The 13,157-nt window shown below is 39.5% G+C and overlaps 1 protein-coding gene across 2 annotated transcripts in view; it reads right to left on the bottom strand.

Annotated features, from left to right (window-relative positions):
- The window catches only part of NELL1 (neural EGFL like 1), a 465,040-nt gene that overhangs the window by 347,131 nt on the left and 104,752 nt on the right, over window positions 1–13,157 (bottom strand). For both annotated transcript variants that reach the window (XM_074999016.1, XM_074999015.1), the window contains exons 9-11: window positions 12,512–12,614; window positions 7,035–7,108; window positions 4,513–4,612 (exon numbers count right to left, since the gene is read on the bottom strand). In XM_074999016.1, the coding sequence (XP_074855117.1) occupies window positions 4,513–4,612; window positions 7,035–7,108; window positions 12,512–12,614 (277 nt within the window). The remainder of the gene's footprint in view (window positions 1–4,512; window positions 4,613–7,034; window positions 7,109–12,511; window positions 12,615–13,157) is intronic.

The raw sequence follows: 13,157 nt of genomic DNA on the forward strand, positions 1-13,157 counted from the left end.
TGCTCCATTTGCAGGGGTCGATCAACGTTCTACAGGTCAAGAGGCATTTTACCCTCAAAACAGTTACAAACTCTCATCTGCTTCAACTGTTATTCCATAAGCTTGAACATCAGAGGACTAACTCAGATGAAGAATCGTAATTGTAAATTAGCAACTTTAGTCTTTTATTATGTGAAGTAGTATTATTAGGCCATGAGTAGGCCACTAGACTCTTTCGCATGTTTGGAGATTGTGTACCCTGAGCTCAGAGGTGTGACATCAAACAAAATCCTTCCTAATTTTCTTAATGTGTGCGGAAATTGTTTAAACTCATTTGTGTGGTAGCTATATAGCAACACAAGAGTGTTATAAGCTATATACCAACACAAGAGTGTTATAAGTTTTAATAAGTTAGTATGTTAAAGAGCACTTTCTAAATCTTATGTATTCTTGTCCTTACGTGTAGGAAACAACTAATTCATATTTTTCAAACTCTGTCAGAGCCCTAATAAAAATTAAGATAGCTCAAAGTCCCACAGGAATGCTATGAAATGTTTGATATTTGTTTCTGAGGAACCAAAATGCTCTCATTTTCAATTCCAGACAGAAAAATCCTGAGTGTCTCAGCTAGACAGGGAGAAATGAGAAACATGCTAAGTGAAGAGCCTCCTTGAGCTGCAATTGAAAACTCAAACTTAAAAAAAAACCCAAATGTAAGGGTGACAGAAGGCATATTTTTGTATTATACCAATGTTTTCTTCAATGAAATGCACATTTCAGTTTATCAGGAGTATTCTACAATTGCTGCCAACCAGTGTCAGCAGCTAATCTAAACCCATCAGCCAAACCATATTACTGGGTACTGAACACAAATTACTTTACATAGAAATTGAGTGTTTCTCACCTCTTCATTATTATCCATCCCCCACTCTCTCAAGGATAAGATGATGGAATACTCTGGGTTAGCTGGGGTTGGGGACACAAAAGAAACCAAGTAGCAGCAAAGTTCTCTTGGAAAATTAATTGAATCACTCACTGAACAAGAGAAAGAGATGGGATGCAAGCTACCATTCAAAATTTCTCAGTATCTCTAGCCAAGAGACCAACACTTAAAAGAGGCACAGCAAATTTTTGCCAAACTGTTTTACTGTTATTGTATTTGCCTTTTGGCACTCAAAATAAACCTAAAGTGACTACTAAAGTTATAAAGATTTGTGGAAAATAATTTACAAATTTGTTTACTTAGTGATGAATATTCTTCTTTGATTCTAAATCAACTTATTTGGGTCTAATGGAACAGCTGTGAATTTTCCCAAAAGTCAACAATACACTACAACTGTAATTTTATACCAAACATCTGCCTGATGCATTGTCAGGTGAGCAACCCACATAGCTAGGTATATTACTTATAATTGGTCAGGACCAGATCCAGTACATGGGTCTGTTCAGCACACTCCTGCATCTCAGGGAAAGTTGAGGAATGGAAAGAGGACAAAAAAGAAACAATCATAAGCAGTAATTACTCTAACCATTTTCAACAATAATGGGTGAGTAGCAAGTCAACCAGGTGGGTCTATTAGAGTATTTCACCAGTACTTTGCTGACTCACAATGTGAATCTATGTAAACAGATTTTTCTTCTCTCATGAGCTGTGTCTACACGTGCACGCTACTTCGAAGTAGCGGCACTAACTTCAAAATAGCGCCCGTCGCGGCTACACGCGTCGGGCGCTATTTCGAAGTTAGCTTCGACGTTAGGCGGCGAGACGTCGAAGTCGCTAACCTCATGAGGGGATCGGAATAGCGCCCTACTTCGACGTTCAACGTCGAAGTAGGGACCGTGTAGACGATCCGCGTCCCGCAACGTCGAAATTGCCGGGTCCTCCATGGCGGCCATCAGCTGGGGGGTTGAGAGATGCTCTCTCTCCAGCCCCTGCGGGGCTCTATGGTCACCGTGGGCAGCAGCCCTTAGCCCAGGGCTTCTGGCTGCTGCTGAGGCAGCTGGGGATCCATGCTGCAGGCACGGGGTCTGCAACCAGTTGTTGGCTCTGTGGATCTTGTGTTGTTTAGTGCAACTGTGTCTGGAAGGGGCCCTTTAAGGGAGCGGCTTGCTGTTGAGTCCGCCCTGTGACCTTGTCTGCAGCTGTGCCTGGCGCCCTTATTTCGATGTGTGCTACTTTGGCGTGTAGACGTTCCCTCACAGCGCCTATTTCGATGTGGTGCCGCGCAACATTGAAGTTGAACATTGACGTTGCCAGCCCTGGAGGACGTGTAGACGTTATTCATCGAAATAGCCTATTTCGATGTTGCTACGTCGAAATAAGCTATTTCGATGTTGGCTTCACGTGTAGACGTAGCCATGGAGTATCATATATTATCCAAGGCACTTCATTAGTACAAAGATATCCACTATGCAAACCTCTTTGGCAGACAAGTATAGTGTAAGAACACAGTGCTATCATATTTTTCCTTCTTTTCTCCCTTTCCCCTAACTTATTCAGTCACTAGCCTATAAATTCTTTCGCTGTAGTTCAGCAACCAGCATTGCACAACTGCCAAATGTATCATTTTAACTGCAAAAATTCAGGCAGCAGGGATGTAATCTGACCATAAGTAGTTTTGGATGAATTAATGTGTAGTAGGGCAGAAGAAAAGGGGGAGAAGCAAACAACAGGAATAGATAGGTGTAAAGTAAGAACCTACCTATTTCATAGTACCCATTGCTGTTCTAAACAAGCACTTATAATAAAATGACTGAATCCTCATGAAAACAAAGTGGCAGGCACTTGCAAAGATGAAGACTTGCTCTACAGGTCAACAAGTGCAAATTAATTGATTTACCATTAAACTATGGATGATAATTTTATCAGTTACTGATAAACATCCACTGGAAAAGCCAACTTTTTTTAAAGAAAAGTTTTCTAGAGTAAATATATTTTGAAAGACAAATGTCAATTACTGTATGGTTCCTTGCACATTTGCTCCAACAATCCATTAAGAATTTCAGTTAATGCAATGATTCCCAAGGACTATATTAAATATCACACTTCAAGTTTGACCCCAAAGGTGTCACACACACAATAAAAGTAGAATATAGGCTCAAAAAGCAGGCAACTCTGCAGATTACTGGGTGCCCCAAACAAGTTTTTAAATGTTTTGCTGAACCGGGGATAGTGTAGTAACATATTGCAGATCAAACCAGCAGAGAATCACATCCTCCCCATGTTTTCATACTTGTGGGAGTTGAAGCCCTACACATTATCATACTCTGCTATTTCTTCAGGTTTTGTAAACCGATGCACAGAATAACCAAGCAGAAGATTTGTTCTATTTAAAGAAAAATTCCAGCTTAATATATTAAATATTTTTTCAGTATATCCACTTGTAAGTGAAACAAAATGAATTTAAAGAAGAAAAACCAAACAACAACAAAAAAAAACAAACAGAGGGAGCTGCCACCTTAACAGCCTGATAATACTGACTCGGACTAAATATCAGCCTCACCATTTGAAACCACTAGAAATCAGAGTTCTTAGCAGTGGCAGTGCTTTTCCTTCTTTTATGTCTGAAGACCACCTGCAGATATGAACTATATAAAATAACATAACACATCTAGGGCGACTACCTAAAAAGAGTGCCCACAATAATAACAACAACACAGAACCTAACTCTCTCGTTCCAGAAGTCATCTTTTCTTCGAAGTTTGCAGATTTCCAATGCTTTTAAGCAACGAACCCGCACTAGATCAAATTGGGCCATCTGCTACAAAGGCTCATTAAGACAGTGACCCCCTCAGAGAGAGGCAGCTGCAACATTTACTGCTCACTGCAACCACTACAGATGTTTCTAAACACTGAGTAAAAATTAATGATGTCTATATGCTTAGGAACCAATCTTATAAGCTGGTTCAAAAGCATAGGCCACTACTATTGCATGCTGTTGCTTGCCTTGGCAGTGAATATTTAATTATACACATATATACTAATTCAATATTTATTGACTAAAGCTTGGTTCTTGCCAGCTATGTATCTAGATATAGAGTTAGAAACAGAGTTGTACTTTAATGAGCAATATGGAACTTTCCCTTAAGTAAATATGCCTAAAGAAAACCTCAAATCCAAGCACCCTCAAAGCTGGAGCTGGACTAAGATATGAACTTCACATTAGCTCTTACTTCTACAAAAGGCCAACCCAAAATTCCATATTCAAACATCTTCAACCTCTGGACATTCAGATCTTAACCTACCATCTCACAACATACCGATTTTCATTGTAACTGATCCTTCACTGGGATCAGTAGGCAACTTGAGACACTGGGTCCACTGTCCTTTTTCGCCTAGAAAAGTTACTACACTGTCCATGATAACTTTTCTCTCCCAAAGGACAAGCACAGGCTGGTTTATGAAGAACACTGTTTCCAGGTACATGCTTAAGTAAGTAGCCAGTGTTTCATCAAATAAAAACAAATGATTCATTACAAGATATCCCAGAAATTACTCTGGGACAACATTGCATCCAAGCATGTATTGCTTACCTCTGCAAACACTGCAGCACTGGTTCTCTGGAAGAATGTGATCTTTTTCAGAGCAGTTCAATGGAGCGCAGGTCTCTGTTAGTTTTACTAAGACTCCATTCTGGAAACAAAATGTTAAAAGAAATGACACTGATGAAAGTGTATCCGATGGCAAGGGACGCAGTTTTCTACCCAGAACTCTAGTGATCTTTAGTAACAACAGTAGTAAAGCAATAGGCAGCAAGCTTCATTCAATTTTGAAACTATAATATCAAACATAAAATTAATTTACTGGACATTTTCACTCCCACAGTTTAAAGAACAGACCATGCTTAAACTATTTCACCTATGTTTTTCCTTCTCTGAATCTGCATAAGTACTTGCAGTAATTAAATAAATTAATAAAATATTTTAAGGTTTTTTCCTGCTTTACATGAGGTTTGTGTATTAGCTTTTAGATATTTTATATCTTCTATATGCTGTGTTGATAACTGAATTACCAATGAGACAAAGCAGGGAGGTTAGATGGCCAAGACTCTTAAACATGACCTGTAATTCGGTGCCTCAGTTTTGGGCAAGCGCCTGATTTTCAGCAGAAGGACTTGGATAACACTACCGTTGCCACTTTATTCCTCTCTGCTGTCTCCAGCAGTCTAGGAGCCAGCAAAGGACAGAGACAGAAGACCAAGAGGAAAACTGAGAAGACACCTGTTGCCTGCTCAGTAGGAGACACAGCAGCCCTATTGGCCCAGCTGCAGCTCGAGTCATGTAGTTTCCCCATGACTTGCTGCATGTGTGACATCCAGTCCTGTCTACAGGACACCTTGAGGCAGCAGCTTTGCCAGTAGTGCTGCCAAATGTTACCGTGATATTGCAAGTCTCACCCACGTTCTAGCACTGTGCTTCAGATGCTGAAATCAAGAGATTAGACAAGCTTTCATTATTTAAAAAATACATTTCTAGCCTTAAGGGTTGCAGACAAAAGCTTGAAGAGGTGACCTAAGTGCACCTTTAAGGCTCAGATACCAGAAGGCAAATAAGAGCATCTGAAATTTCTTTTAATAAACTCCTGATTTTTATGGTCAGACTCATGATTTTTAAATTCTAGAGGCTGGCAAAATTGGACAATGCCCAAGGTATGAAAGATATGTGACAGCAGGCAGGGATCGTAAAAGAATGAGCAAACTTTACTCCTCCTGGCCACACCACTCCAACCTCCTTTGGGTTTGAGTCCCACATTTGAGAACTGCTGAGTTCTAAGCTCTCTGCTACACAGTTATACTTTATTTATCCATAGGTGTTAAGTTTTGTGTTCACATGTAAGGGGGAACATGCTTCAGTGGAGGCAAAGAGGAAGGGCATCCTACAGGAGGAAACAGCACATTCCATGTTATGTGGGTGCCCACATGAAAAGAGGGGAAGTAACTGAGACATTAGGACTGATCCTCATCCCACTTGCACTGCTGTAAAGTGTCCCACAAGAGTCAATGGAATTACAGCAGCATAAGTGAGAAAAGAACCAGTGAACTGAGTGATCACTGTCAGTCATTTTATCAAACTAACCCCGCTGCAAAGGTACTGGCTATAACTGACCACCTATTCCATACCAGTCAAAGCAATAATATCAGGAAAGGCACAGTACAGCACTGTACAAAACAGCAAGTACTGATAAGTCAAAAACACGGCAAGAAATAAAGAGATTATGGATCATATCATTCAGAAAAAGCTCATAACCAATTCAGACTAAGCTTATGTCTTTATTAGAGAATCACAGAAAAGACAAGAGGCTAAGTCTGACCATATTTGCTTCACATTAACAACAGCTTCCTAAAATTTCCCCATTTTCTGTGGCTACTGACCCTGAAGCCTACAAAGAATCAGCTGGCATCTCCAGGATTTCATTTGGCCTTATTTCTACAGTAAGAAAATGTGTACAAAGGTTAAAATCTGCTGATGTAATCTGGAGCAGCTCCATTTAAATTACTTATGTGAGAGTTCAGACATATTCTACTGAGAAACATGGACTACAACTTTTCCAAAATGCAAACTTAGGCTTCCTTATATGGGGTTATTCACATGCAGAGGTGTTACTCCACAGAAGTACTGTGACTCAGTATATCAAGGCTCCAACCCAGCAAAACATTTAAGCACCTTCTAAATTTTCAACATGCAAGAAGTCAGGGTTTAAATTAGGGGCGGAAACTTCCTGTTACACCTGTCCAAATCAAAAGTAACTCCAAGGATTTAAGCCAATGTGGATGAGGTCAGACTCTGGCCTTGAAATGGCACCTCTTCCCAAAATCTAGATAAGGAGCATGGGAAAAGGTACATTCTCCGCTAAATTACTTACTACCCTAAATAAGCTATGTTCCACATTTGTCTGTGTGCGTATGGCTTCCACTGAAGTTACACCAACATTAGAAAACACTGGATACTACATACGCCTGAAAGGAGCCTAAAGTAATATAACAGGTTATCATGGTAATTTATGGGCATTGCATACTTATTTAAAAAATAAGAGAAATTAGTAAGATTAAACTTACTCTGCATTCCCTGCAGCTCTTGGTTAAAACTTTCTGACCTTCTGCTAACACTCTCCCTCCATAGATACACTTGGCTATAATTTAAAAATAAATAAAAATGAATAGTTTAGTAGCAAATGAATGTAGAAATTTAAGTAAAAATACATTGATACATATGCAAACATGGACCTACTGTGGTAAATATGATGTAGTCACTTTGCCTTCACTTGGCAGTGTTGACTGCTTTCATTTATCTTGAGTACAACAGTAAATTCACTAAAAAAAACCATTATTATGAAACACAATACCTCTAATGACAAACTAGCCTATTAATTCCCTGACGTGGTAACAGGAATAAAGCATTATTTAGTAGATACCAGACCCATTTCATTAACAGAATCACTCATAGCATAGTCATCCCAAAGATTAAATACAGTACATTTGTATTACTATATGTCTGCATCAGGTTATTTAAAGCACTTCAGAACCAGCCAGACAGACACTGAGGCACAGAATGTGAAGAGAACAACAGGTTCATGGGTTTTAATTAAGTCTTCTCATTGTACCTGGGGACAAATGAGGTTAGAATCCTTGATACAGCTTTGCCCTGTGGAACTACAGAAATGGTTCCAAAATAGACAAAGCCTGAAACTTGCCCACTCTAAATAGTGAAAAAAAATCACGTACATCACTAACAGAAACAATGTTAATAAACACATGGAACAAGGAGGGTTCATGCCAAGGCTCAAAGGAGGGACAGACAGAACCTGTACCTTTTCTAGGAGCAAAACCAAGCTAACAATTAGCTTGATTAGCTGGACTAACTTTTATAATGGAGTGCATTGGCATGTGACTTGAAAAAACTTGCTCTATTTTTCCCCAGGCACCATATAATGAACTGCAGGCATTTACACCTTCCTTCTTTTGTGCCTAAGCTGTTGAGCTAAACAGCCCTTAAAAGCTCCCATGTTGCTTAGCAAAAAGACAGATAGCTTTCTAGAGCGAATGGGGATTCTCCAAATATCCCTCTAAATGAGAAATAGCTATTTGGTGACAAATGTTGCTATCTCCAGAGTTCAGGAATCATCTAGTGAACAAAAAAGTATTCAGTTCCCAGCCTTCCAATGTGATCTTGGACAGATCACTTAATTTACCCTATGCCTCTGTTCCCCAATGGTACAACTGGTACGCCATGTGTGTGTCACAAATTTTATTCACAGGGAAGTTGTGATGATGAGATCCATGACTAATTCTGAGGTTCTCAGATATTATTATAATGGGGATTGAGTAAATGCATCGGGATTAATAAGTGAGCATGAAGGCCTGGGAAAATCCATTCCAGTATGAAAGACATAAGTTAAATAACCATTATCTATGCTGAGCAACATCATGGGTCCTGCTCTCCAAGTTACAAGAATTCAAAGAATCAGTTAATCCAGAATACAATCATCATCTTGGTTCATCACTGTCTCTGTAGCAGTGGAGAGTCATGGACAAAGTAGCTCCAAAACCCAAGATCACGAAAAGGCACCTGTTTCCCAAGCCGGTGTTTCCTTGTACCTGCTGACAGAGAATTTCTTTCCAATTCTTCTGTGTAGCAAACAAGAACAATTTTTAGCACACTCATGGCAACAGTGAGCCTGGAATTCCAGGAACTTTTCATTTCCATTCTCACAGGTGCAACTGATATCAAGACAGCTGGCTTGCTTATGCAACCAACTGCTAAGTGTACTGCTATTATTAACTGCCAAATATGTCCCTCTGCCTATGCCAGATGCTTCTCCACTGCTGTGAAAAGACGCATTTATTTCAAGATCTTATCACTCTCTGGGCCACCCCTATTCTTTAGCTAGATAAAGGTGGCCATCTTGTTGCAGACACATGTTTAGTTTCTTCTTAAAATTTCTAATATTTTATGGAAAAACTGATCCACTAATAGATGGCATCCACGTAAGCTTGATGGGTCCAAACAGTGACCATTCTGAGGTGACTGCCACCAGTTAATTTTACATTCTAAGGAACACAGAGAAATGCTCCAAGTGGAATCCAAAGTAAGCATGCGCTATTTAACCAAGAATTCTAGGTATGCGTATACACACACACACACACACACACACACTAGGAGGCTCACTGATCTCATACACACTCTGCGCATCATTGGTAAAGTCCATGACACCTGGTTCATATTGATACTATTCTCTTCTGGAGTATTGGAGAGTGCTCCCAAGTGCCCCCACCCCCTTATTTTAGGCTCCGTATGCCTTCCCATCCAGACCCCAGACCCCCAGCCCCAGCATCCTCCTGCACCCTCCCCCTGCCCAGTTCACTTCTGCACCCACCCTCCCATTCAGGTGTCCCCAGCCTGCTCCCCAGCAGCCCCCTTCCCATGCACTGAATTGCTCATTTTGTTCACAAAAATGTACTAGCCCCAGTCCCCCTAGGCCCTAGGGTGGAGCTTGAGGGTAGCAAAGTGAATATCTTATTTCTGCTTCTCTTTTGGAGGCCAAATCTGTGAGGCTATGGGTTTTTTTGGGGGGAAGAGGGTATTCCACTTCTCACTTGCATGTGACCTTCAACAGAGTTTTTTGTGGGTCAGTGGCCCTGACCCCAAAAATGTTGCCTACCCTTGCTATAAATCAATAAGACTTGACATTTGACAACAGAACCAAGACAATTCAAATTGTTGTTTCTCAGTGAAGCTGTTTACAGCTCATCCAGTAATGGTCCCACCATACCTGCCTTCTTCCATGCTGTGATGAGAAGTATACATCCCTTCCTTCTGATGCCAAAGAGGTATTACTTAATAAGTTACTTTTGATTTTTTTGCAACATTTACCAGCCAGGTATATCTAAATGCTAGAATAATCCATGATGTCTTTCAGACACTATTCTGCTTTTCAGAAATCTCTATGTTCAGATTACTGGAAATGGGAGAGTCTAAACTCTCACATGTAAACAAAACAACCAGATTTTCTAAAGAACTCAACTTCCACTGTGAGAAGATACAGTCTGAGCACTTCTGAAAAATCTACTATATTAAGGTATCCAAAAAGACAACCCAGGAGTTCTTTTGAAAATTTGGATGTGGCCTTACATTGTTCAATATGAGCTCAACTTTCTTGAGAGAAACAGACTAGATCACGACAGCGTGTCTAGATTGCATCAGGATGAATATTTTGGGAAAGGTGAACTAGACCGAGGTACTTTTACTCTTGCTATTGTCTCACCTGACAGCCTGTAACTTAAGTAGAACTTCCACTGAACAAATGAGAAAAAGAATTTTACAACTGAGAAGAGACACAGAACATAAGAATGGCTATAATGAGTCAGAGCATAGGTCCTTCTAGCCCGGTATCTTGTCTTTCAACAGTGGCCAATGCTGGGTGCCCCAGAGGGAACAATTCATTCCCTGCCTCTCATTCCCAGCTTCTGGCAAACAAAAGATAGACACACCACATCCTGGCTTATAACCAATGATGGACCTATCCTCCATGCATTTTTTTTTTTTTTAACTAGATATGGGCTTCGAATATAGTTTTGGCCTTTCGTCCAAATGCTGGTTTGGAAGGGTTAACACGAGATGGTAGAAAAGAAAGAAGGAACACCCATTTTAAAACCACTAAACATTTAATATATGAGAACTGCTTGGTATTTTGTTTCAAAAGAGAACCATCAAGCTGTTCAATAACTCCTAGAAACAGAAAATTACAATTGATGGTCCTATCCAGGACTAAATGGGGAAACTTCAGAGAAATCAGCACCCACAGTGTAATAATGTGAATAGCCTCAATAGCTGCCACTGCATACCCCAAAATGATTAACTGTGGCCCTAGCATATCATTCTGTCAAGGAGCTGGCATTTACAATCAATTTCAATCAACTTTCGTACATCGTTTTCCATTGACTGACATGCTGAGTCCTTGTCAGGATAACTAGTGGCGTTTGGTGCCAATCACTGGCTAAGTGTGAGTTTGTTCATCTTTCCATTATAGAATCAGAAACAGAATCTACACTTTGGGAATCACATTCAATCTACAGTTTAGTCCTTCAGAATTTCTCTGAGCCAAATTCTGGCTGGCATTTGTTGCTAAGCACACATAAGAAAAAGCACAGCCTCAAGCTCTTAGAGCCACGAAAAGAACCCTCCACAAACTCTCAGCAGGTTAGTCACTTGTATTTGTGCTCTGTGGGATGAAAGCTAGGAGTTGGGGCCTCATCCACAAGTTTTATAAAAAGTAATTTGTCCTTCTGTGCACTGATTACTTATAGACCTGTGTATAATGGAGGAAAAAAGGTGAAAGCTGTGCACCTGTTCATTATGAGGCAGAATAGGTGTATACTTTTTGGACAAGATTCATGAATGTCCACTTGAAGTTGAAAGGGGGAAATCAAACAATGACAACTTGATTATTTTCTAGAAGGATAAAAGTGTTATTTTTGGTTTCTAATGAACTCTAATTCAGCCAACAGCAAAAACAACAAGAAAGTCCTGTGGTACCTTATAAACCAACATATTTTGGAGCATAAACTTTCATGGTCAAAGACCCACTTTGCCCATGAAAGCGTATGCTCCAAATATCTGTTAATCTATAAGGTGTCACAGGACTTCTTGCTGTTTTTGCAGATACAGAATAACACAGCTACACCGCTGAAACTTGTCAGACAACAGTGACATCACTGACTAGTCTGAACGGAGAAGAGCTCTGCACACAATTCTAGGTTGGTGAGAAGTGAAAAAGGTCTCACTTTTTCTTTATACATGAGAGCAGGAAGGAATTTATTCCCACTTACTTGAGCACGCATATGCTCAATTGACTTTGTCCCCTCAGGCCTGACTGCTAAACACTCTATTTCAAGTAAGGCTTCCATTTGTAGATGAGAGAAGGAAATTTCATAAATTGGTCCAACTACAGAATTTATTGTTGTCTTCTTTTCCACATTCAACGTGAAATAAACTGCATAAACTATTATGGCTCACAAAATACAAAACTACACGATATAGATGATTGCAAACTTTCATTATTCTGCTGATTATGCTGTTTAAAAAATCCACAATATCCAAAGAACCTTCAGTTATGAACAGAGTGACAATCAAATTTTAAGTAATTACCCTTCTTTAAAAATACAGACCAAACTGCTTTGCACTAATTAATATCAATTGGGTTTAACAGCTAGTACTAGAAGACAGACTTTTTTGTTTGGAGAGGTACAAACAAGGGCATGGCCTTTTTAATTCCAGAATAATGCAGTGAAATAGTCTTAGAAACATGCAGTACTGAATCATACCTTCTTTTTATTTTTTTGGCCAATAGTTATTTATTCATTGTTCAAACAAAGCTGTCACTATGACTCATGTTCCCTACATTAATTTATCGGGACCTGTGAAAAATCAAGAGTGGAGGGAGGGGGAATGAAAATCAACTGCTCCTAGTTTCAAGACAGGTGTGATTCCACTTAAATAGGAAATAGGAGGAAAATATCAAATTTAATGTACTTACACTTGCATATTTTGCAGCACTGGCCTCCCATGTGCACTGGGAGGGTGTCGGGAGAACAGTTCAGAGGGGGGCAGGACATCCTTCGGCACTCCACTACTCCGCTCTAAGCAAAGATTAGAAAGATGAAGTATGGATGTGTATAATAATTTATATTTTATAAAATGCACAAATACTGTATGATAAAATGAAAATAGCATTCAAGATTTCAGATTTTTCCTTCAGCAACATCTTATCTGAATGCTACCATATGAACTAAGCCACCTGCATTATTTTTTTGATGTAAATCTTCATCTTATCCCACTTGCCCATGCTGTTTAGGTGGATAAGACAAAAATAAAACCTTCTTTACAAGGACATAAATACCACCTATTTCAGGCTCTGCCAATCAACTTCCAAATTTTAACAATCAATTTTCTATTTTCTTAGGCAAACAAAGGCTCTCTTCAGATATCTATCAAATAATTTCAATGAGACAAGATTTACATACCAATTCTTTCCTGTTCCACTGGTTTTCAAAAATGATAAACACCCTAAACAGCAACTGCATGTTGTTACCATGCAGCATGCAATTGAGCACCCATGAATAAAATTATGATAATATTTTAAAAAAACCACATGTACTCCAGCAAAACTATTCTGAGCCAAA

Source organism: Carettochelys insculpta, chromosome 6, assembly GCF_033958435.1.
Source record: "Carettochelys insculpta isolate YL-2023 chromosome 6, ASM3395843v1, whole genome shotgun sequence".
Lineage (NCBI taxonomy): Eukaryota > Metazoa > Chordata > Testudines > Carettochelyidae > Carettochelys > Carettochelys insculpta.